General features: G+C 42.7%; 1 protein-coding gene across 1 annotated transcript in view; it reads left to right on the plus strand.

Annotated features, from left to right (window-relative positions):
- The window catches only part of MAL2 (mal, T cell differentiation protein 2), a 64,432-nt gene extending 52,424 nt beyond the window's left edge, over nucleotides 1–12,008 (plus strand). The window contains exons 3-4 of the mRNA XM_069220656.1: nucleotides 8,433–8,585; nucleotides 10,587–12,008. Coding sequence (XP_069076757.1) covers nucleotides 8,433–8,585; nucleotides 10,587–10,658 — 225 coding nt within the window. The 3' untranslated portion in view covers nucleotides 10,659–12,008. The remainder of the gene's footprint in view (nucleotides 1–8,432; nucleotides 8,586–10,586) is intronic.
- The last annotated feature ends 14,736 nt before the right edge of the window (nucleotides 12,009–26,744 follow it).

Consider the following 26,744-nt stretch of genomic DNA (forward strand, 5'->3'; position numbering starts at 1 on the left):
TAATTAGACGGAAAAGGATGCTGACACAGTTTTGCAAAATTCCAGTAGCCCTACTTATTACTAAAATATCTAAATGTAAATAACGTACTCATTGTGTTTTCTGCCATAAGCTGACATAGGCCATAAACTGACATAGGCCGGGACCTTATGGCGCTAAATGGAAATGACTAGGGATTTTTAACATGTTGGGTGATATTCCTGTAGTCGAGGAGCACTAACTGAAGTTGACACCCTCAAAATGTGTGTTCAGTTTTTGGCTCCATCTTCATGGTTTGGTGTAGCGCTGGCCAACCAATTAATCACAAAGCGTTAATCAAAACTTCATAGCTGTGTCTGTGTGCAAGGTGGAAGGCGGTAAGGGTAGTGTTCTCCCAGGTCACATCTCTGGTGGTCAGTCATGCTACAGTCTCCGACCACTAGGTTTTTGTTCTTTAAAAACCTGCACCTCTTTTGGGTGGGGGGGGGGCGGCACCTGGCCATCGACCAACATGGGTGCTCGCCACTGAAGCTCCGGGGAGTATTGCCCCAAATCCTGGAACTTGCTGCCTCAAATGCCTGCCCTGATGGCCGGGACGTACCCCATGTGAATACTTACCTGCCTGGGGTCTGATGCCCACTTACCCTGATGCCTGCGCCTCGAGTTCCGTGCGGCTACGAGCCGGCCGCTGAGGCCTGACAGGCCCTCAGAAGCCCCACAGCTACAGGGGCTGAGGGAGAGCCTGAGGGCGGGGGCCAAGGCAGGCCAGCGGTGTGCCTGGGCTCCGTTGCGTGCCCGTACTGGGTCCTGGCCGGCCCTTCCTGGGTCCTGTCTGGGCCCACTGGCCTGCTGCTGGTGCTGATCCTGGCGGCTTGCCGGGGGAACGCCCGGGCCGCCTGCTGGTGTGTGCCCCGGGAGGACTGAAGAGTGGCGGGCCACCTCCCCTCCTCCTGCTGCCAAGACGCCCTTGTGTCTGGGGGTGATGGCGTCGCCGACCCATGCAGCTTTCTTCGGCGGCGCTGGAGGCCGGGCTGCTCTGATCTGCAGCGGCTGAGTCGGGGGACCGGACTATCCTGGGCCGCGGGGGCCTACATTTGGCACCACTTGGGCTTGGTGGCATTGGACCCCGGCGACGGCCCGCTTATCCAACCTACAGCACCCCGGTTTGCTTGCCTGGAGGGTGAGTCCTGCATGCCCTACAGATGCTCCCCATCCTAGATAAATCCAGTATAAAGCTGAGCACGAAGAGCTAACACTTGGAACACGGGTCGTCGCTATACCTCAGTAAAGGCCTGAATACAGATGCGCGCTCACCCCCTGACAAAATTACCTTTTGGAACCCCGGTTTTGCTGGCAAACTTGGCCACACCCTGCTCAGCGAGCCTAGGCAAAGTCCCTGATCTGCTACACTACATGTGGAAATTGTCCTCTGCGCCCTTACTACGCTTCTCCATTGCTGGATGACCAAATGGGCCATGGAGACCCGCAACAACGTCAGCTGACGTTTGATAACACAAAACCCCCAGGCTTTCCATTATGGATCAGCACACCTCTGATAACCCTGCAACTTGCACTGTGGTAAATCTCCCACCAAATGGTACAGTGGCGATGATGGCCGAGCTGCGTGCTGGATTTCAGTCTATAGACTCTCTCTTCGATTCCCTCACAACGCTGCTGGGTCGGATGACTGAGCACATGGGCCATCAGAATGGATGGGGCCGAAAGACTCATATCTGAGATTGAAGATGGATGTGTTGGCACTCAAAAAAGTCTGGATAGGTTGGAACACCTGTTGAAAACTGTGACATACAAGAATGAAGATCTAGAGGCACTCACAGGAGTGGCGGAGTCTACCAACACCGGGTGCATTGACAGCTTTGTTGAGAAGCTAATGGATGAGCTATTTGGCAGGAGCACTTTACAGGCACTTTTGTTGTGGAGAGGGTGCACAGATAGCTGGGCCCGCGCCCAGGCCCCTTCTGCACCCTATTATTGGTCGCTTTTTGAATTTCAGAGATCGAGACCCTGCACTGCTCCTGGTGTGTGTAAAGGGCCCACTAAAGTATCAAGACATGTCCATTTCTATTACCCTGACTCCACCCAGCTGGTGAAAGAGTTATGGCGCAAATGTGCAGATACAAAGTCACTGCTCCAAAACCGTAATATGAAGTATGCAATGTTGTATCCTGCACGTTTGTGCATAGATTTTGACGGTAAGCACCACATCTTGTTCCGCCCCTGCTGAGGCCACATTCTTTTGCAAACTACTTCAACTGGGAGTGCAGCCACAATACCCTTGTGGCGAAGGTGGCTCGGGCTCGTCATCCCCACCAATATCCCGGATACAGCACAATCGCTGAGGGGACGCCCATGATCCGGACATGGAAGAGCTAACAGCGTATTTGACACTGTCCTATCTTACGTACTGTATTTGATGGCACAATACCTGCTTCATTTCATACTATTTCAGGCACTGGCATTCTCCCTTTCCGAGAGCGTTGTTCCACCCCAATGGTGAACACCTGAACATTCAATGTTCATGAGTTGTACTGTGTGTTGGGATTCACTGGGGGTTTTCTACCCATCTGTGTGGGAGGGGGAAGTTGGGTTCAGTTGTATTGCATGCTTAATACCGCGGAGGCTGATGCTTTTTCTGAATTCTTGTTTTACTGGTATTCTTACCCGCTGATCGGTTCATATACCCACGCTCTGATACATCCCTACAAGCTAGTGCCGCGCACATAACTAGGATAGCGTGTATGACTTAGAAAATGAGGGGCCTGAACAATCCGAAGAAAGGTAAAAAGGTTCTATCTTACCTCAGCAGACATGAGATAAAAATGGCATTTCTTCAAGAGACTTATCTACCACCTTGGACCAAACATTCCTATGCTGCACAGTGGGGCACTAATCGATAAACAGTTCTTACTCACGCGGAGTTTGCATATTCATTCATAAGAGTGTCCCCTTTGTGTGCCATGCTATGGACGGGACCCAGATGGGTGGTACTTGCAGCTTCATGGGGTGTTGGCAGGGATTACTGTGCTGCTAGCTAAAGTCTATGCTCCAGATGTTGAATCCCTGAAATTTTTAAAATTCTCTGTACCCGAATGACTTCTGTGGCCGCTGAGCAGATCCTGCTAGGTGGCGACTTCAATATAACCCATGACCCACTGTTACTCAACAGGGCACTCCGGAGCCACCAAACCTCATGCTTTACACATCTTTACAGACGTATTAAACATGTTTAATCTTTCAGATGCTTGGTGTATCTGGCATCCTAACACGCCAGGCTTTACTTTTTACTCTGCACGGCACATGGACACGTATCGATCACTAGTATTTTTCCCCCCTTCAGTCCTGTTATGCCTTGCGGATATTTCCCATTTTCCCCATACTCTATCTGACCATGCCCCTGTGGTTTCCCATTTACAGATGCCCTGTGCCAACCCCACGGTTAGAACATGACAGCTAACTGTAAACTCGCTGCATGATGAAGTATTTGTCTGAGATATGCGCAGCCTTTACTGAATATTTTGCCTTGAATATTGTCTCAGTCCAACATTATTCCACGCTATGGGAAACATTTAAGGCCTACATAAGGGGTGTTTGTATAGCAAAGCACTCTGGTCTCCTTTGCGCTATTAGGGGGGACCTGGCCAGGTTGGAGAAACAGCTGGTCAACATTGACAGCCAGCTCCTAGCGCATAGAGACCATGTGGCTGCGCACGCAAGGGCGGAACTGCTGCATGAATTTCACACCTTGGCATTGCGTGAGGTGGCCCACCTTAGTAAGTATGCCAGAGCCCACCAATATGGAGGCCTGCCTCCTGCGCTCCCAATACCAGGCTGCATATATCACTAGATTGAGTTGTTCAGATGGCACAGAACATACGTCCACCTCTGACATGGTTTCCAAATTCACTACTTATTATCATGAATTATACACCTCACGTGGCCGTGCCTCTCCCGAGGCTCTGGCAGAGCATTTATCAGAGGTTGCCATAGTGTGGTTTGAGAGCAGTCAGCAGTACTACCTTGCTGCCCCTATAACCTGTGAAGAGATCTCCCAGGCCATCGATTATCTGTGGCTCAAAGACCCCAGGAGTCGCTGTTTTTACGGGGGACTTTTATAAAACTTACAAAGATTCTAACCCCACACTTACTTGAGGTTTATGCTGAGTCTTTGCAGGTGGGCACCCTCCTCCCTACTCTGAGGGAGGCGGTGATAGTATTACTCTTGAAACCCGGCAAGCCCCCACATTCATGTGCATCGTATAGGCTGCTACCATTGCTAAACCGTGAGAACAAGATATTGGCAAAGGTTGTAGCCACTCAGCTGGCTCTTCTGATGGACCAAATTACATTTCCTATGCAATCGCATTTGTACCGCACCGCTTGACAGCGATAAACCTTCGTACAATTTTTGCTGTGATCAACCAAATATCTCTGACTTTGCCAGCTGTGGCAGTGCTGCTGGACCCCGAAAAGGCATTTGATTCTCTTGAATGGTCCTTTCTTCATGCTACTCTGGTGAAGCTGGGGCTCCCCAAAGGTTTCAGATAGCTGATCGCCAGCTTTACGCGTCGCCACTCGCCAGTGTCCGGGTGAATGGCACACTATCAGAGACCTTCCCCCCTTACCCGCGGCACTCAGGGCCGCTCTCTGTCCCCTCTGCTATTTCTAATAGCTATGGATCCTTTAGTGGGCGTCATCTAGAGGACTGAGTTTTTCTCGGGGCCCGCTGCTGGCCTCCCTCTACGAAGATGATGTCCTGCTATTCGCCCAGAACTCTGCTATAAACCTCCCTCCCCTCATTTAGGAGGTTGTGCACTTTGGAGCCTACTCTGGTTTATCTATTAACTGGAGCACGTCTGAGCTACACCCATTGACTGATGCCACAGCATCCTGCTCCTTGGAGTATCCCCTCCGGTGGTGTGTGGACCCACCAAAATACCTTGGTATTTTTCTCCATAAAGACAGTGCTGAGGTTGTGCTGTTGAACTACAGCCCTGAGATAGACAAACTTGCAAAGCAGATCAATAGGTGGATTGTGCTCCCTTTATCCATGGCTGGCAGAATTGCTGTAATCATGACGGGCTGCATGATAGGTCTAATAACCTTTTGAAAAATCTCTGCAACTGATATAACGCCAAAACTAATTTTTTTTTTTTTTGTATCAAAACAGAACAATCTGTGTAGAAAAGGTTGTAATGTAACTGCAATTCTCCTCGAGTTCCAACTGTTTATATCCTTAATTTAGATCAAGGCAAGAGAAGGTTTTTGCACCTTTCAATTGCGTTACCATATCAGCAATATGCGGACCTAGGTGTCGTTCTCTTTCATTTACCTTGTTCACTTAACACATATCCACGCATATGCATACAGATCCTTCACTGTCCTTTTTGGGCACTACAACGATGAGAGAAACCCATGGCGTCGGACCAGTAGAACTTTTACTGATGTGATATGCTTAAGTAGCGACTCACGTTCCTTTTCAACAGCTTATTGTAAATGAAATGCAATTTGTCTGTGTCTTTGAGAAACAGGACGGGCATCTTCATTAATCTGCAATTGTACTTTCATAGTTTTAGGTTTTCCTAACTCATGAAACAACAAAGGGAACTGACTTTCTATCGCATGATGAGCATTCATTTTGTAGTTCACTGAGAATAGTCCTATTTCAGCAACCATGCTGAAACTGAGTAAGCAAGCACTTGACTCCATACCATGAAGCATGGGGCTTGCACATTTGTTTTCTTATGTTTCATAGTTACTACGAACGAACCTTTACTTTTCAAAGGTGTCGATGCAGCCCATGTGTGCACGTCAGTCATCGATGGGGACAGTTTTGGCAATGGAGATAATTCATTATTATATTTCTCCTCAGGCACACCACTGTCGATGATGAAAGGCATGGAGCAATTGTTTATTTTCAGTGTAGTCTTTGAACAATGTTTGAATGACTGGTGCTTTGTCATGTCGATTTTTCTTTAACTGGTATTTTTCTTCACATGCAGCCAGTCCAACATGTGCACTATTCTGAGTCTAAAAATAGACATTATACAATCTTCTTCTTCACTTTCGCTTGACACGACAAACGTTTTTCCAACAATTTAGATGGCGATCGACTGATTTGCCTCACGTGAAGTCGCTTGACGTACGTCGAACTTCGCTTCTTGAACATTTGGTCAGCCATTTTGTTGTCTCATCATGACACACTTGCTTTTTCCTTCACCTTGCAAACCATTACAAAATGGTTCTCCTATCTACAGCCTTCGCAAATCTGCCCAATAGCAGGACATTTACCTTTGTGTATGGGCACAAGAAGCACAACTTTTTTCTTTGGAGACATCACCTTGTGTCCTTCCGCTTTGTGTTCCTGCTTGCCTTTCATGTTCATGACTGACTCACTTTGAGCTCATTGTCCGCAGCCTGTTGATCGACATGCTCTTCAACTTTGGCAGCTTTGAGAATTCACTCCAGACTAAGTTTCTCTCAGCATTTGGCATCTGAATGAATGACAGGCATCTATCAATACTTCTGAGACATTCTGTTTCTTCATCATTGAATTCATTGAATATACAGTGTTTGAGCTTATCTAGTCTCTCAACAAATTTGTCTATGGTTTCACCAACACTTTGTCATTATTGACCGAAAATATACCTTCCGTAATCTACATTCGGTATTGGATTGAATTTGAGATTCAAAGCTTCTTCAATTTGGCAGTATGTAACTTCATCAGCTCGCGGCATGTTCTTAGTAACTTTGTACACCGTCGCCAACAAGATTCTTCAGGTACTTGATCATTATTTTGTTATCTGTTTCTTCTGGTGCATCAATGAAATCATCAAATGTCTCTATTCAAGCAGTCCATCTATCGCCAATATTTTGCTTTTTGGTGGTATCAAATAGTGGTGATGGTTTCAAGATGGCCGCAGTATTATAACTGTTCACAGGATTGGCTGTCACTGCAACTGGAGTTCCTTCCAACTTCTCTTGGCAGTTTTGGTGATTTTGTTCATGAACACCATTTCCGAGGCTCTGTGACGTGCTGGCTTCTGGGTCATCTTGGACATATGGTGGAACTCTGACCTCTTTCTTGGTTTCCATTGAAGTCCCTCACTTTCTGGAGACTTCTGGAAGTGTGCTGAGCCGCCACCCAGCTGCTTTTGTGGTGTGCCGCTTCAGGTATTGGACTTCTCAGTAAGTACAACCCTGTGCTTTTTCTTGGGTCTCTTCGCCTGCACTGAGGTCACAGAGCTCTTCTTATCTAGGCTCTGGTAAGTGCAACAACAGTATACTTTATCATCATTATTCCATCAGCAAGCGCTTTTGTGTATTTTACTTATAATTGACCGTGGTAGTTCTTAGAGCTTCTTGTCTGTATCTGTTTGTGGTCACCTTTAGCAGTAGTGCTCTGGGTACTGTGTAGCTGTATATTGCGTAGAAGCGCACTGTACCTAGTTTAGTGAAGCTGATTTTATCTACAAACGCTTCACACGAGCTAGAGTTGCGCTTTGACTCCACATATGCCAAATGTCGGTTCTGCAGTTCGGCAAAGGCACAAGTGGCACGCATGAGAAGTTTGCTCGGACCACGGCAAACTCTCTGGGAGAGCACTGCCAATCCCTGGGTTACTTATCCCCATCACGTTGTCAGTTGTAGCATCCTCGTCAAGCTGGGTACCCGCTAAAGAATACACCACACATGGAGCTATGATTTACACGTCTTTATTCGTCTGCTTGTAACCGCAATCTCTGCATTCTAAACCCACATTCACTCCACCACATTCGAACACTTATGCCACAGCTGTACAGAGCCTTTCAGGAGCCAAATGGGTTCCTTCATTTATACTCTCACGGCACTACACTTCTCTCTTACCCATCCACTAACTCTACTCAGTATTTGTATAATAGCCTGTGTTGATTTGGAAGAGCTTGATGGGGACACTTTGCTTAGGCCTGGATATGGGCAACGCCATTCCAGCACCCATGCTCCAGACCTTTCTTATCTAGGGCAGCACAGCATTGTCCCTTGTTTCATACACTTAGCCACTTAGTGGTGCTCTCCAGATATTCCCTTACTGATGGTGATGAATGTGGGGATTGTATGCATACCCTTAGAAGCTATTGTAAGCTTCAGGGGTGTAGGCTAAAGGAGACAGGAAAGAAGATTCTGGACTGAATGGATCCCAAATTTGCAGATGTGTGCCAATTTGGTGAGCTCCTTCTGTTCTAACAATTGTAGTGTAAGGCATTCAAACAGTGCTTTAGGACTGATGATGTCAGTGTGCCCAGAGGTCCAGTTGTATCTTGGTTGTTTAATTTACATTTTAATGTTTTATATATTGTTTTGAATCAGTTTTATGGGTATTGCTTGAGAGACTGGGGGGGTAAAGGTAAGGTAATTGATGTAAATGCAAAAATGTAACCTACTTCTAATCTTCTTTCAGGATTTTGCTTTCCATTTTTTTGCCTTCGTTTTTTACTTTGGAGCTTTTGTACTGGAAGCTGCGACCTCCTCATTGGCCAGCCTTACGAGAAGAGAGAATTCTTCTGTTATACACTTAAGTGACAACCAAATTGGTCTAAATGTAGCTGCCACAGTAAGTATTTGTTTTGTGTGTATATACTCTGTAATTGGGTAGTTTTAAGATGTTAACACTAAATCTCAAATTGTCATTAATTGTGGTATGCATACATATGCTAAACCTATCTTAATATTGTGCTGACTTTTAAGTGATAGTAAGCATAATGTAGAGGAAAGTGGTGAACTGCCAGTAGGTTGAATAACCCACACATACTTTAACAAAACACAACCACATTTTTGCACAACCTTTAAAAAAAAAAAAACATATTTTCAAAAAGTCTTTACTATAGCCGGACCTGGAATGTTGAACCCGTAGTAACCCACAGCATTGCTGGACATCGACTTCAGAAGTAGTTTCTTGAGTTCAAGGGATTACACGTTTTGTCTGTAACACATGCCAAATTGTTTAGATTTAAAGTTGATGTTAAATTATTGAAAGCTACTTTGTTTATGGGCATACAAAAGGAGGACTGTACCAGCGTACGCAAGAAGTCAGAGTTGAAAGCTGGGGAGCATTGTGACAAGTGAACAGCTTTTCCGGGGAGAGTGTTTACATGACACAGAAGCCTGATCCCATCCCTGTCCCTCCCCCAAGAACAGTGCTTTTTTAAACATCTCTTGAAATCTGTATGTCAGAAGCTGAGGTATTTATTTGGCCATCCCTACCTCAAAAAAAGGAAATGTATTGAATTAATTTTAGGAACATTTAGAAAGTGTTACAGAGAACAGAGGGACTTTTTCATGCTTTGATTCAATTTAAGAGTGGGGGGTGGGTAGATTGAGTTGAAGATTCTTGCTTGCCTATGAAGAATCTTTAACAGGACACTACATGGTCATTAACAGGACTTGAAAGTAGAATGTTTGACAAGTACTGCTGCATCACACTAGACTAATGTCAGAGAAGCTTAGTTAGTCTTGTATTTTATACACACATTAAAACAACAAAGAAGGTTTGGTTAGTATCTTTTGACTCCGATATTTGAGATCACAGAGAAAGTTCGTAGGTTTTGTCCCATACCATAATCAAGTGACTGCCATTTGTTTAAATAAAATGGACTCCGAAATATGCATTATGATGACTTAGGCTCTGACATTTGCCTTCCAAACCTATAACCTTTTGATATGTTGGATCTGGCCTCATGCAAATGTAGTTTAAAGCTTCATATTGGGCTCAAAATTAAAACAAAAAAAGATTCCCGTAGTTTAAATTATTCACACAGACCCTCAGGTTAAGCTGTGGATGATTTGGGTTATACCCGATATTTATAAAAGAGCATATTGTGCTGTATTTTTTTTGTTAGTCTTATAAATTTAGGTTTGCCCTCTGGAAAAAATTTAATGTAGGGATAGTCTTAGAATCATAAACATCATTTTATATAAAGATGTATACAATAACTTTTAATTGAACTATGCTTTTATAAATAAAGAAACATGTAAAAGATGAGAAAGTGGCCTTTAGTGTAGATGGGATGCAGGGTGTGTCTGTGGTCAATCTGCACTGCAAAGGAATATTGCATAAAGTCTTTTACTGTATTTGGGTCTTAAACTTTATTTTGTGGCTGTTAGATCCATTCTGTTAGATATAGAGTCCTTTACAATAACTCACCACACTATGGGATGAGGATGTTCGGACCTTCTAATTCATTTAGAAGTTGTTGACTTGTTTTAGTTGGGCAAATACAGTGAGTTACACAAAGAGTTTTACATAAAATGCTTGGTTCCAAAATGTTTCATTCTATAACAGCGTCTTTTTATTTATTTTACTGCACCACCATTAAAAAAAGCAGATGTCATAGTAGTACAGGGCGATATATAAACTCCATGTTTGACACGTGAGCCATTCAGAAAACTTGCAATTCCATCATGTACAAACGTTAGATAACCAGTTTTGAAAGTAAGCATCTTTTTCTTGCTGGTGTTTAAAAATCTTGTGCTACAAAATAATGCATTACCAACTCAATATGCTTGATAACTCAAACACATCAGTTGCTTAGAAGTTTCATTTTTTTTCTTTCAGATTTTTGCATTTGCGGTTACTTTATGTTATGGTTGCAGTATGGTCCTCGGATTTCGCAGATGGAAAGTATAGCGCATAAAAAAACTATGCATAAAGAAGAAGAATCAAACAGCATGATGACATTTGGGGAAGAAGCACCTCAATACGATCTAACGTGAATGCTGACAGTTGTCTATTATTGTACAAAACAAAGTGTCAGGAGTCAAATTAAAATATGTTCACTACAAGAAAATTGGATATTATAAACCATTGCAGTACGAAAATGTAGGTTTTCTCATTCAAAATATTGTAGAAAAACTGTATTTTAAGAAACTGCAGTTTAAGGAATCCTTCCCATATGGTGGGTGAACCCTTCCATTATAGGTGGAGCATATGTCTACATACCTTTCAGAGAGAATGTGTTTTTTTCACCCACTGCCTTTCTGTGTGTATAGTCTTTTCATTATGATGTATAGTTTTACAAATGTTGCTGTTTCGAACAAGCACTGTAGTATCTCAATTTCCTATTAAAAATCATACAGTAGTGGACTTTAATAATTCGTGCTACTACCGTCTCTTACAGCCTGCACAAGCACAGAGTATTGTTGTGGTTCTATAAAAATGGTAAACACACTATAAATAGACTTAAACCTGGAATTGTCTGCCTTAGTATTAGGAATCATGTGGGCGATCTTGACTTAAAACCAACTATAACTGCATGTTCATTGCAGTGCAAGTGTGCCAATCATACAGAAATTGTAAGGACATTTTTTTAATGCAAACATTTTTAATTGTTTGTCCAAGACAGATATTGGGCCAGTTAAATATTATAATTGAAATATAACCAGGGCTAGAATTATTCTCTTTTTCTATTGATGGCATATGTGTATTTTTTTTTTTGTTTTTTTTTTGCTTTTACACTTGTGCGCCAGTTTGATAATACCAAATGGAATTGCTTTTTTTCATCATATTTTTATGGTTGATTCGTCCTTGTTTGTTTATCATAGTTCAATGGTGTTTATATTTTAAACTTGAACAAATATTTTTGTAACATATGGTCTGTGACAGGTTTAGATGTATCTGGCTATGGACTGAGAAATTCGGACTGATATTTATATTCGTCATTACATGTTGTCTACAGTCTATTTGTTTAGCCATCAGCCTACTGTAATATGTGACAGTTAACCTGTCTGCATTTGTTTGTGACTTAGTGAAATAGTTAGATGATCATTTATATTTGCCAGTATTTGATTAGCAAAGATGTAAGTTGAGTAAGCAAATTGGGACACTCTATCATATTTGTTTTCTACAGTACTGTGCAGTGTATTATTTTTACAGTTGTACAGTCAAATACTAAATATAGTTTTCTTATACATCGCATGAACCATTATAATGTTGGTTACCTGACAACTATTTCAACAAAATATAAAACTTTTGACAGTTTGCTGCTTGTTTCTATTTGTCTCCAAAATTTATTTATGCTGTTGGTGAGTGCATCAGATCAAATGTGTACTATCCTTTCCGTGTCATTTGGAGTTTCTGAAGGTAATGAAGATGAATTGAACAGGTCTAATATTTTCTTCTTGTCTCAGTAAATTTTAGTGGATGCTAGGCTGCAGATGTTCATCTGATGCAATAGAAGTTTAGTACAATGGTAAAATAAAAAGGAACCAGCTGTATTTGGGTTCTGGTACTTGTTTTTGGGCCAGAACTGGATCCTGAACTGGTGCCCTGAAACAAGTGTGTAGCGAAGCTCCAGCTTCTGCGGCAGCACCGCTAGATATATTAAATTATTTTTATGGTTTTTGTCTTTTTTTTTTTTTTTTTTTCTTTTTTTTTGCTGATCCATCCTTAAGTTCATACAACAGAAGCAGCACCTTATAAATAATGCTGAAATAAAGAAGACAGTATAGTACAGCTTTGGGTGGGTAATCAAGGGGTGGGTGGTGAAGAACCAAACAAGCTTACGAGAATACAGGAAATAACAATTGCAAAGAAAAAATATGTGAGAGGCAGAGGATTTAAAGTGCTAAAGAAAGAAGAGAGCAAAGAAGGATTGAAGAACTGGGTGGAAAAAAGGAAAACCAGATAGAAGTTGGAAGCATTGGAAGAACAGGAAAAATGTGAAAAGGAAAAAAAAAGAGAAGGAAAGAAAGGAAGAAGGAAACTTTACTATTGGTAATAGTTGTAATGGACCTTCCCAGAAAGCTTTGGGATTGATTTCTTTACTCACTTGTGTAGTGTGTTGTTGGTCAAAGTGAGGAATATTTTATTTTTCTGGCACTTCCTTGCCCTGAAATCTGAGTGTAAGTTGCATGTTCTGTTCGCCTCTCAATTGAAACTGGAGAAATAAGGCTTGGAATTTCAGCCTCTGCGTTAGAAACCGCCTTCTTAGCATCCAGCGTAGAAGGGGTAGGGGATCGAGCTGCGCTGTTGCCTTTAGATAAACCCCATTTTACAGCCAGACTGTAGTATGCTTAAGTTCTTGTCTCCAACCCAGAGAGGTTGTCAGGCAACGCTCAGAAGATGCAACTATTTTTTAAATCAATGTGCATTGCATTTCTTATGCAAGCCTGCAATTGTCCCTTATACCCAGTCTTAGTTTTCTTGACAGGCATTATAGAAGCCTAGTTAATCCTTTGGTTCTACAAAACAACTATATCTTATGTACCTACAACCATTTTTGATCCATTTATTTAGCGTTTGGAATTAAAGCAAGATAATAGGATTTTCTTTAGTTATCCATCCCAGTTCAACAAAATTGAAAATAAAGGCCACGTGGACATAGTATATTAGAGCTTCATTATTTTATAGAGGGTTTTGATAGGAAATGAAGCACATGGTCTCAGATTGCCAATCCACCAAATGAATTGACGTATCTCATAGACTTTGCATTGCAACTTGACCACTGGATGATGGAAAGTGAGAGTTGATGAGTTTTGTTCCTCAGTTTCTATATTTGACAACACTAAGAGCAGCAAAAATCAATCGTCACCACAGATTTTATAGGTCTGCCTTCCTGCGAGCCATGTACACTCAAGCATCTTTTTGGTAGAAGACATGTTTACTACATATTATCTTATTATTCTGAAAGGACTACCTATTGCTAACAGCAAAGGCAGTCCTACAGTAAATAGTAAGTCAATTTGACATAACCACAATAGGGATTTCTGATGGGGCAGAGGCGGGATCGCAGGTTACATCCCAGTTTTAGCACCCTTTATCTGAGCACTTCAGAATAGGTACTTTGCATCCCTCAGGGTACCATTGTCAGTGTAAAAACCCATACATTTATTGTTTCTCAGTGGCGTGCTGGCACCGATTTTAGAGCGGTGTAGTACCAATCTGACTTTGGTGCTCCCTGCTGCATCAGTACCTCTCGGATAACTGACAAGCGAGAGCAAAGGATTTCTTGAAGGGTGGCACACACAAATCTTAGTTTAAAACTTTACTCATTAAATTCAAATAAAAAGTACAGAAAACTGGACCATTAATGTTATCATCAGTAAGCATTAAAATCAAGCATGTGGCTTAGTAAAATTCAAATATAAATGTAGCATAGATTTGCCTTCATGGGGAAAGGTTCTCCTCATGTGGAGAGATCCCACTCTTACACATTTTATACAGACTTAACACATCTACTGCATTAATAAACAGTTCTCATGCTTATAACCAATAGGAATTAAGCAAGAAGCAACAGGTGCAACAAAATATATTAAAAGGTATTCTCATGATTCAAATACATGGCGCTCTGGTGTCCTCAGCATTTGTTCTATACGAAGGAAATGTTTCATAGTAAATCTCAGTGTGGGACAGTTTATCTCGTACTTTGATGGGTACATTCTGCTTACAAAACTACCACACTTTAGTTCATCAGTTAGGGAGATCTGCGAGTCTTTATAATGACACAGAATGAACAGAAGCTCTGATCATGTGTTAGACTGAAATGTCATGATAAATATGTCTGTGAAGGCTTAAGGTGTTCTGAGCTAGCAAAACACAGGTTATTTCATGAAACTTCAAAAAATTATTGATGATTCACGTTCACAACATCCCACCTACACCCAATGATGTCTGAAATCATCACACTTCTGTTCTTCTAGTCCTCACAGAACTGCTGTCATCAGTCTCGGACTATTTGCTTTAGACCTTTCAGGTTCCTTCCTTCAATCTTAGAAGTCACTTTGCAACACTTCAAATTCAATATCAGTCCTTTTCCTGTTTTTTGCATTCATTGACCTGAGGCTCCTTCTCCCATAGCTTAGTTTACCAGTTGATGAAATTCTTCCGCAAAGTTTATAGAAAAGAACATATTCAGTGCCTATTATTACTAGCAGAGGCTTCAAAACAATGTTAATATTTCTCCTCCTACACCACCTAACCTTTGTCCTACTTTAACATATCCCTTTCCAGTGGAGCTAAGTACTGAACTTACTCCTTCCCAAGCACCAGTCTCTTCCAATTTGTGCAGCTCATTGGTAATGTTAGTGATATAGCTTTGACGCTTGCTATCTATTTTAGGGATATACATGCAGCATTTCCTTACATGAGTGGCATTACACACACCACCCTACTTTGCTAAAATCATGTCAAGGTCAAGCAGATGTTGTAAGATCATCGCTCTCATTGCAAGCATTTTTTTGTTAATTATGGTGAGGGCACCTGCTGAATTATTTGCCAATCAGTGTACTAAAGTGGACAATTTTCAAATTTTTACATTGAGCTACTCCAATAAGAGGTACTAATGGACCAAAACTGTTGCTCATTATCTGTCCAAAACTAGGCTTACTTCCTTTCAGGTAGGTGACACGTCTCACATTTAGATTGCTAGTGTTAAAAATGCCTGAGAATCTAAAGTAGTATAATCCACCAAATAGTGAGGCAGCTGAAAATCAGCTGACTTATCACACAATTAGTGTATACCCTTAAAACCTGCTTCTAACTCAGCAAAGGTTGTATTTGCAACTAAATAACAATGGTCATGCTCATTCCATCCCACATCCTGTGTCTCATTTCCTTCTTGTTAGAAATGTGCTCTCTAATTGGCAGTCGGTTTGCACCCTGTCCAAGTAGGGACCCTCTCTTTAGTCAAGATGAGGGAGATACCCGCTAAGATAACCCCTGCTCACCCTATTGGCAGCTTCACACGAGCAGTTGGGCTTATCTCAGAAGCAATGTGTAAAGCATTTGCACATAGCATAAAGTAATACAGTGAAAACACTACAAAAGGACACCACACCAGTTTTAGAAAAATGGGCAAAATGTATCTATATAAAACAATACCAAAACGAGAGGGCAATATTTATCTATATGAAACAAGACCAAAACGAGAGAAATCGAACATACAGTAATCAATATATGAATTTTGCAAGAATTAACTTACAAATACAGTTCCTTGATGTCAATAGCTCCACCTGGGTCTATCATGGCGTTGTGATCAACAAAACCAACAGTTCAGGCCGGCTGTGGCGTCACAGGCCAGCTATGGTGTCTGGAAGACCAGCAAAACAGTACCTTGGAATTGCAGGGCGTTGTGATCCTCACAATGAGATCTGGAGAGTGACGTTGCCAGTGTTGGTGCAGGGGTCGTCTGCCCTTGAAGTCACACGTGTTGCAGATCAAACTTCGGGCTTATTAAGTCAGGAGCGCTGGCGTGGATGGCCACAGTGCAGGCAACGGCGCCGGTGTCAGCAGGAGCGGTAGCATCGGGGATGCGCAGGCTGCGGTGTGAGCAAGGCACTGCCAGAGTGTGAGGCCCACAGGTCACGGCGCAAGCAGCGGCTCAGTGGCAGCGTCAGATGGCGGCGTCTGTGAGACCAGGGTTGCGGTGCGAAGCGGGGCCATGCGGCGTCATCAGGTCACGGTGCAGGCCAGTGGAGGAGTCGGCAGCAGTGCAGTAGTTTTCCTTCCTGAACAGCACAAAACATGCAGTCCCCAGTGCTGTAGGCAGATGAAATTGAAGTCTTTGGTGTCCCTGAGACTTTCAACAGGAGGCAAGCTCTACTCCAAGCCCTTGGAGAACTTTATCAAGCAGGATACACAGCAAAGTTCACCCTTTGCTCTCTTATAAGGCAGAAACAGCAACTGCAGGCTAGCCCAGCAAAGCAACACAGCAAAGGGGCAGTACTTCGCCAGCTCTTCAGCTATCTTCCTCCTTAGCAGAGGTTCCTCTCGAACCAGAAAGATTCTAAAAGTCTGGGGTTTTGGGTCCACTATTTATACCCCTTTCTGCCTTTGAAGTTGCCCAACTTCAAAGAGACGTCTCTTGTTTACAGGATCCTGCCTTACCCAGGCCAGGCCCCAGACACACACCAGGAGGTTAAAGACTACACTGTGTGAGGGCAGGCACAGTCTGTAAGTGACCACTCTAGCTCAGATGGCTCATCAGGATATGCAGGCTACACTCCAGCTCTCTTTGTGTCACTGTCTAGAGGGAATTCACACCAGCCCAACCGTCAGTCTGACCCAGACGTGGAATACACAAGCAGGCAGAGGCACAGGATGGTTTAAGCAGGAAAATGCCCACTTTCTAAAAGTGGCATTTTCAAACTAACAATCTAAAAACCAACTTCACTAAAAGATGTATTTTAAAATTGTGAGTTCAGAGACCCCAAACTCCACATTTCCATCTGCTCTCAAAGAGAAACTGCACTTTAGGGTTATTTAAAGGCAGTCCCCATGTTAACCTATGAGAGAGATAGGCCTTGCAACAGTGAAAAACGAATTTGGCAGTATTTCACTGTTAAGACATGTAAAACACACCAGTACATGTCCTACCTTCTAAATACACTGCACCGTACCCATGGGGCTACCTATGGCCTACCATAGGGGTGCCTTACATGTAGTAAAAAAAATGGTTTAGGACTGGCAAGTGGGTATACTTTCCAGGTCGAATTGGCAGTTTAAAACTACACACACACACAGTCACTCCCTCTGTGTCTCTCTCTCTCACACACACTCCCACTCCCTCTCCCTCCCTCACACACACACACACACACACACACACTCTCTCTCTCTCTCTCTCTCTCTCTCTCTCTCTCTCTCTCTCTCTCTCTCTCTCTCTCTCTCTCTCTCTCTCTCTCTCTCTCTCTCTCTCTCTTTCCCACCCCCCCCCCCCCCCACTCACACACACTCTCCCTCGGCAGGTCTGAGACATGTTCACAAGGCTACTCATTTGGGTGGCGCAGTCAGTGCTGCAGGCCCACTACTAGCTTTTGATTTACAGGCCCTGGGCACCCCTGGTGCACTTTACTAGGGACTTACCAGTAAATTAAATATGCCAATCATGGCTAACCTAATCACCAATACCATTTACATAGGGAGCACTTGCACCTTAGCACTGATTAGAAGTGGTAAAGTGTGCAGAGTCCAGTGTATCAGAAAAACAGGAGGTCAGAAGCAAAAAGACAGGGGAGACATGCCAAAAAGCTGCCAGGTCTAACACTTCCTGGTTGAGAAATAGACATAATGCTCCTTTTTTCCTCCATATCTAAACTTAACTTTGAACCAGCATTCTTCATTTCACCCTTCTATCTACCCACAGTTGTCTTGCCTTCTTTCCCCTCACTTACCTTCTAATTTTCCTTTCTAATCCTGGCATTCAGTTCAGATCCTTGTATCTGGGCTAATTTTGCAGATTTGTTCATGTGCATCAGAGTTAGTGAGGTTGGCATTTGTTAGAGGGATAAGGAATTTCATGATATAATCACATCTATGCATTTGCTTGAAAGCTTTGTCATGCCTTGTGGCCCGCAGAAATAGGTTAGCCTCTTTGTCAAAAGGTATATCTTCTAAGGGACATTCATAATCCAAATAAAACAACTTTATCATTCTTTGGTTAAAAAATATATTCACGTTTTGTCTCAGTCATGTGTCCCATGGGGGGGCTGGTCCCCATAAGAGACACCATATGAGCACCAGGTTAACACATGAGGGGCTATGACAACATGCACCTAGCTATCCTGCCGACTGCTTTCCCATCACTCGTTGCCTCCAGCACCTCTTGGGTGTCAGGACCTTCTTCCCAGGCTGTGCTGCTTATGTCCTGCTGCATACTAGATTTAGCTGCCCCATTTGTGTTGCAACTAAATCCACACACACCAGCTATGGGAGTTGCACAATACACTAAACTACTCTCATTCATTGTTCGGGCTCTGAACTTGTCTAACAAGCGTAAGCAATATCTCCTCCAACAGGACCTGGATTTAAGTCTTCGATCAGCGGTGAAATTTTGGCCATTGCAAGAGCATGGGAATCCTGATTGGTAGAGACTGGCCTCCCGGCAGAGATTAGAACCCTTGAACAACTAGATCAGATCACGCCTACCGGACACAAAAAATGGCAGCTTGCAATCCTGCAGGGCAGCTATGAGTCCTGAGGACTAACAAAGCAGAAAGTTCCCCATTAGACTTGATGCAGAAACTCTGAGGAGGGGACAAGGTTGGCACACTCCTTGTGCTGTAAATTGCGCTGCCAATGCTCCAAGATCCACATCTCTAAAATATGGATGGGGGGACACAACCTGCCAAACCCTTTATGCACAGGATGAGATCCTTCAGGATCTGATTGAAACTTATCTGCGTGACTGCTACTGGCTCACATTGACCCTTGTCATGCTAAACTCCTAAACGCCCCCATCACTCTTGTAGTGCTCCACCAGACACTCTGGGAGCTGCCCGATACAAAAACTCCAGGCCGTGATGGGCTCCCTGCCATCTTCTATTGAACATTTCTCTCCAGCTTCCACAATCTCATGCTGACAGTGTTTAATTCATTTAACCAGGACACTGGCTTCACTCCTACCAGGGCCGCTGCTGAAATCACCCTTATTCCCAAGCGGGCAAAGATCATACACTATGCTCCTAATATCGCTCCATAGACCTCCTAAAGTTTATTGTCAAGATCTTCAAGAAGATCCTAGCTAAAAGTCTTGAACTGCATCTCCCGGACTCATAGGCCTGGATCAGGTTTGATTCATTTGCAGTCGGCAAGGTCGGACAATATACATATGATTGTCTACCTGGTCGATAAGTCCCACCACCACAATATTCCAACCTGCCTTCTCTTGCTAGACGCGGAGAAGGCTTTTGACAGGGTAAGCTGGACATTTCTCTGAGCTGTCCTGGGCAAAATTAGACATAGGCCAGGAACCATTGCCAAAATCATGGCGTCCTTCATTGCCCTGACTGCTTCCATTCATCTTGATGGACAACATAGGAGCCCTATCGTTCTCACGAAGGGTACCCACCAGGGTTGCCTGTTATTGCCCCTCATCTTTGCAGCCGAACCCTTAGCCATCACTATCCGACATACTGTGGCCTTCATAGGTATCCCTTTTGGTCCAATAAAATCACTCTTTGTGGTTGACCTGCTACATACTCTCACACAACCTGCTACTTCCCTGCCCACGGTTGTCCACTGCTCACAACCTTTGAGGCAGTATCCGCCTCAAAGTTAACATGACCAAATCTTACGCAATGAACCTCACCATACCCTGACAGGATCTTCCCGCCCTACACTCTCTAGCCCCCTTTCATGGGGGAGGGGTAATGGTCAATGCAATACCTAGGTCTCAACTCCCACACTGCATTCTTCAGGCAGTTTTTCCAGCTCAACTCGGGTTCTGAACCACTTACTCCAGGCTGGTCAGTATCAGTTATCCAAGTCTCCACTTTTTTTGCAGATAAGTAGTCTCCGAGCAGGGACTCATCCTTTGTTGTCTGTAGAACTTGAGCTGTCGCTCTGCTCGTGGGATTGTTGCTGTTCTTGAGATCATGAATTTATTGATTGGCCCTCATCTTCTTCCTCCTTTGAGGTGTTGGGTACTTCACAGCAAGGTTGTTGTGGGGGGAGTAGTGGTCTCTTGAGGTGCGAAGCGTTCACCCCATTCAACAGACTGGCACATTTCACAGCACTGTTAGTTGTGAGGATGATCTGGTATGGTCCTGTCCAATATTCTTTTAGAAATGACTTCCAAACATGTTGCTTTATGGGAATTCAGTCTCCAGGGTTCAAAGCATGAATGGGGCAGCACTCCCAAATGGGGTGGCAACGTTGACCTGGTGATAAACACTACAATATTAGCCAGTCCTTTCCAATATTCAAGTACTGAGTCATCTGTGATGTTCACAAGGGCTGCCGCTGAAACAAAAATAATTCTCATGGCTTTCCCCATCAGAACCTCATGGGGGAGAGTCCCGTTCTCCTACACAGAGTACTTCTGATGCTTATGAGTACAAGAAGAATGATGTCAGGCTGTTTGAGAGACTTTGAAGAATATGCCTTAGCCAGTTTTGCTTGGATCGCCCCATTCACCCTTTATACAATCCCTGATGCTTCTGGTAGGCAACTGCAATGAAATCTCTGTTCAATCCCAAGTGTAGCTCTTTACAACTGGATCACTTCATTCTTGAACTGACTTCCTTGATCTGATTCAAGCTGTACTGGCATGCTCAATCGATGAATTAATTCCCTTAATTGTAGCTTGGCGACTGTCACATCTCCTGGTGGGGTATGCCTCTACCCAGCAACAGAACAAACGAGCAAGAACTAACACGTACATCAGCTGATTAGTGAGGCCTTTCAATGAAATCGACTTGAAGTTGATTGAAAGGTCATTAGGTTTGCTTATGTGACTCATGTCCACCACAACTCTTTTGTTTCTGGCACACAGCACATCTCTGGCATAAACGTTCAGCCTTGTTTTGGAAATGAGGTTTATAGTAATAACCCTTGAACGTCGACACCATTGGCAACAGGGAGGCAGGGTTGAGAACATTGCAATGTTGTAAGAACACATTGTTTTCAGCTAAGTAGAGGGCTACTTGTGTTTGACTGTATGTGTGTGAGTCAGGAGAATGTCGATGGTGTGGGCAATTAAGACACAATGCCCTCAGTTTGCTGGATACTTTAACTGCTGCAACCGCTTTGAGAAAACTTGGTAAAGCTGCAGCTACAGGGTCAAGAGTTGCAGGAAAGTAGGAAACAGGTAAAATATATGTCAACATAGAAAGATGCACATCCATGCTGTTCATGCAGAACAACATACAATCTTTGGTGTAGTCCGGCATTCTGAGTGAGTGCATGACAAAGTAACTTTTGAGCTCGTGGAAAGCTTCCGCTTTCATCATCCTTTGGTACCTGGTCATTGACATCTGTGTGAATCGGCCGCTAGGAGGGCCTTGCCCAAAGAGAAAAGTTGAGGAACCATTGTCTGCATTAGCTAACCATGCCCAAAAACATGCGCACCTCTCTTTGTGTGGATGGGTATTTCATTTTGAGGACTACCTCAAGACCCTCATGAGACACTCTTCTTGATCTTTTCTCAATTTGGTGTCCCAAATATTTAACTTCATTTCGGAAGTACTGTAATTTCTCAAGGGAAACCTTGAGCCCATTCTCAGTGAGATGGTTGAGTAGGGTGATCATGTCCTGTCTGTAAGCTTCCTTTGTTGTTGATGCCGCAAGCAGGTCATTGATGTACTGAACTAGGGCAAAACTGCATGGTAGCTGCATTGTCTCTAGGTTCCTTTTCAGGACCAGTTTAAAATAGGAAGGCCTCTCAGTAAACCCTTAAGGAGGGCAACACCACACAATTTATTTTCTTGGAACCAATACTCGAAGAGATAGTGATTCTGTGCAGAGGAATGGAAAAGTAAACCTGACATAAGTCAATGCTGTGAACCACTCAGCTTCTGGGGGAATTCGGAACAGGATTACGGCGGGGCTCAATACCACAGGATGGCATGGAACAACTTTTTGGTTAATATTCCTAAGGTCTTGGACAATCCTCTATTGTTCTTTTTTTTTTTTTGCAAGGCCGTAATTGGAAAGCTACATGGACTCTCAATTATCTCCTTCAAAACACCCTGTTCTGTCATATCCTCAGTAATGGGCATTATCCCTGCCATTGCTTCAGGTGACAATTTGTAAGGGCAAGTCGGGGAACATACAGAGTCTGACCCAAGTGTGATCTTTAATGGTATAGCATTCTTGATCAGGCCAGTCTCTCTTTCTTTCTGCCTTTGAAATCCCATAATTACTCTTTGACTTCTCTTTAGCCCAGTAAGTAATTCTTCTATAGTGAAAACGGGCAAATAATCGAACTTCAGATCCTTGCAATTTTAGTTTGAAATCAGCATCTACTGCATGAGTTTCCAATTAGAAACCCTCAGGCGTGCAAACGATCACACAATTGTGTTTGAGGAGGTATTCCAGGCTTGAGTCGCAAATGACAAATTGATGTTGATCCCTAATAGACTACCTTCACAGGCACCAGGGATGAGACGTTATTAGTTTACTGCTGATTTGAAATGCTTGCAACTTGGACCTCTTGTGTTAGGTTCCGGACCTTAATCGTTCGTACGTTTGAACAAGTGAAACCAGTATCAATCAAGAAGGACAATGGATGGCCATTGACCTCTCCCTCAATATAAGGGCCACTTTGATCCACTTCCAGAACTGTGCCAAATATGCAGTCTTCCTTCCCCACCAGGCTTAGTCAGTTGGCCTATTCGAGTTTGTATGAGTGCTCAAACATGAGGGGAATCTGGGAAGCTTCTGAAACGGGACATATTGCTTTCGTGGTTTGGGCTGAAAGCAAGAGTTTCCACTCTTGCATGCATCATAGGAGGTCGGGGCAACTTGGGGAATTTGGTGTTCACTGGGGGCCTTGGCATCTGAGGGATTCTCTCTGGTGCCATAGGGTTTGGTACCTGAGCATCAGCCTGCATCTGTTCAGGAATAAAACAGCACTCCCTCTTCCAATGACCAACCTTGTTACAAATGTGACAAGGGATAACTTTCTTTGAAGCATTAATGTTTGCAGCATTTACATTCCCTTGACCTCTCCCTTGTACTGGCATGTTTCCTACATAGGACATGGCAACTCCTAATATGTTCGATCCACTTGAATGATCAAAGTCAAAATCCATATTTGTCCTGCTCACACACCTCATTCCTCCACTCGGTGCCAGCTTAGTTTGGGTAAGCATGAATCGTTCCTTCAGATTCTGCTGCTTGGCCTCTAACCTGTCACTGGAGAACTTTCAATAGTACGGAATCTCATCTAAAGTGTTTGACTGCCAACATATCACATTCTGAAAACTGTGGGAACTGCTCTCAGGTTGTAGCCTAATTACAACGGTTGTAATATATCCTCCAAGAATCTCACCAAGGGGATCATTCATGCCACTGTGTTCTCTATATACCTGTATCAGGCCCTGTAAAGAGGCACGGGCTGACTCTTTGGGGTCCTGTGGAGTTCTAAATATCTTGAGCCAATTTGTCTTTTACTTGGGGCGTTCATGTGTGCTATTCTCGGGGGCTCCTGAGTCTGACTTTACGGCCTCTTTGCATTCTGCCCATAAATCCTTTGGGACTGCTACTTCAATCAATACATCAAGGTCTTCACACAATACCTTGGAGATGGTCACAATCCTTTCTATATTACTATACCTTTAATCTGGGAGGTCTCTTGGTTTTTGGAGAGTATTTTTAAAGTGGAACAAAATGTCTCAAGACCACGGAGCAGGCACAAAAACTCCTCCCTGTACTTCCTCTAGGAGGTACTCCCTTGTGGCCCCATCTGATTCCTCCTTCTGTTTGTCTCATGTTGGACATCTCCTTCTCTGACCACCGTTTCCTGAACTTATCCAACTCACTCCATTCCCTGATGTGTTTAACCAGTTCTTTCATGTGAGTTCATCCTAGTACTTTGCCTCAATTTATTCCTCTGGGTCAAATTATAGCCATACTCATCTTCTGGTGCTTCCATCTTGGCATACGCATCTTGTGTCACCCTAATAGCTTAGCTTCTTTTCACAGGTAGATCAGTTCTCTCTCCGTGTAGTGTCCCAGGAAGTCTAATTACTATGTATCATTTGTAGTTACAGTGTTGCAGCACACATTCAGAGCTTCATCAGTCAGGGAGAGTTAGGGTGTTTTGGAGGGTGGATGCTCTGGCACATTCCTATATGGCCATCGGCATGCAGCGTTCTTAAGATTGTCATATCCATTCATATGATTTGCTAGTGTACTCTATCTTTTTGACAAAACCAGTGCTGATGCAGTGTTAAAATCTTCTTACAAATGCTGTTTCATCTCTAAATGTCAGAGCATGTGTAGACTGAAAGCATCTGATGAGGGAAACTTGTAGTTGGTATCACAGCTTAATGTTGTGATTCAATAGACTTGTCATTTGTGGGTACCCTAAAAAACATAAGGATGATGGATCCCTGGATTACACTTAAGCAGAAAGCCACTGAAGACATCAATGATGGTTCATCATGCCCCCAAAAAAGGGATTTAACTCAAAAGAAATGTCTGTGTCGCAAATACGATGTTAAATATTTATCAATGGGTCTCTCAGGTTCAGAACATAAACATCAACCAGAATGCATGCTATTTTAGGAAGTCTTGGCAAACAAAGCCAAGAAACCTTCTCAATTACAAAAACACATGGAATCTAAGCATAAAGAAAATGCTACCAAGTCTACAGAATTCTTCAAAAATAAAGCGCAACAGCTCCAACAAAGTAGAAATATAATTTTAAAAAACTGCAACAGGATCTTGAAATGAAAATGCTCTTAAAGCTTCATGTGAGGTGTCCCTGCTCATGGCAAACACTGGAAAACCTCATACAGTTGCTTAGCACTTATATGAACTGCGGCTAAAGTCCTGGTGAGTGCAATGGTTGAAGAAAAAGCAGCAAGATATTTAAATTTGGTGGCATTATGTAACAGTTTTGTACAAAAGTGAATTGACAAAATGTCAAACATAAAAGTGCAGTTGATTGAACGAATTTGTAAAAATCAGCAATATAGCCTACAAGTAGATGAAAGTACGAACATGGTAAAACAGTCTCATCTCCTGTGTTACGTTAGATACAAGTTTGAGGGGAACATTTTTGAAGATTTACTGTTCTGCCACTATTTGATACATAACCACTGCTGAATGAATTTCTGATATCAAATGGAATTCAGTGGTCCAAATGCAAAGGAATCAGCACAGATGGAGCACATGCCATGTATACAAGACTAATTGCTCTTGGTGCACGACTAAGAGAAAAAAAAACCTTCAGTTCCCTGGCATCATTGTTGCATTCATCAAGAATCATTAGCCACAAAGAAGATGCCAGAGAAATTAGAAAAGATCTTGAATGAGTCAGTAAAAAATGTAAATTTTATCAAAACTAGATCACAAAATTCAACCCATTTTGGGCAGCTTTGTCAGTCTTTGAATAGTGATCATCAAAATCTTTTGCTGCATCCAGAGATCCGATGGCTGTCTTGTTGTAAAGTTTTGTCTCAGCTTTTGAACTGTGAGATGAAATCAGAGTATTCTTCACTGAACTGGAATCTTCATTTGTACTTGATGAGCACTTAAATGACTTTACTTGGTTAGCAATGCTGGCAGACATCTTCACTCATTTAAATGTACTTAATTAGTATGCAAGGAGTACGTATCATCATTTTTAATCTCGAAGACAAGATTAAGGTAACAATGAAAAGAAATAGATTTGTAGGCTCGTCGCTTATCAAAAAATAAATTTTGATTCTTTCCAAAACCTGAAGACAGTCTTGGAATCTGCTGCTGATGAATTATCAAACAGTCTTGTAATTGTTCTTTATCCAGCATCTCTAAGACATGCAATGTATTTTTTTTTTAGTACTTTCCACTTGCAGATGAAAGCAAAAACTAGATTAAAGATTCTTTTAATGTACATATTGACAATCTGACAGGGCTGGCAGCATCTGAAGAAAATGGTTTCGTGAAATCCATACAGATAGTGCACTTAAAATTTAATTCAAGGAAAATTCTCTGGCACATTTCTGGCTGCATGTTTCAACAGATTATCCTGAATTATCATACAAATCACTTAAGGTTTTACTTTCTTTCCCCACCACATATTTATGTGAAAAATCTTTCTCAGATCTTATGTTCCTAAACAATAAATACAGAAATCCCTTGAGAAATTTAAAATGTGACCAGAAGATTTAACTTTCCGAAATAAAACCAAACAATGGAAAGGTTAATCGCTGAGATGGTGCACCAACCTTCCCATTCAAACTTAGATTTTTGTATATTTTTTCAATAAAACATAATAAATCTTTAGTAATTTAAGTGTTTGATGTGTATTTGTTTATGAATTTTTGGCGAATTACTGCTTTAATGTTTAAA

This window comes from Pleurodeles waltl, chromosome 2_2, assembly GCF_031143425.1.
Source record: "Pleurodeles waltl isolate 20211129_DDA chromosome 2_2, aPleWal1.hap1.20221129, whole genome shotgun sequence".
NCBI classification, from domain to species: domain Eukaryota; kingdom Metazoa; phylum Chordata; class Amphibia; order Caudata; family Salamandridae; genus Pleurodeles; species Pleurodeles waltl.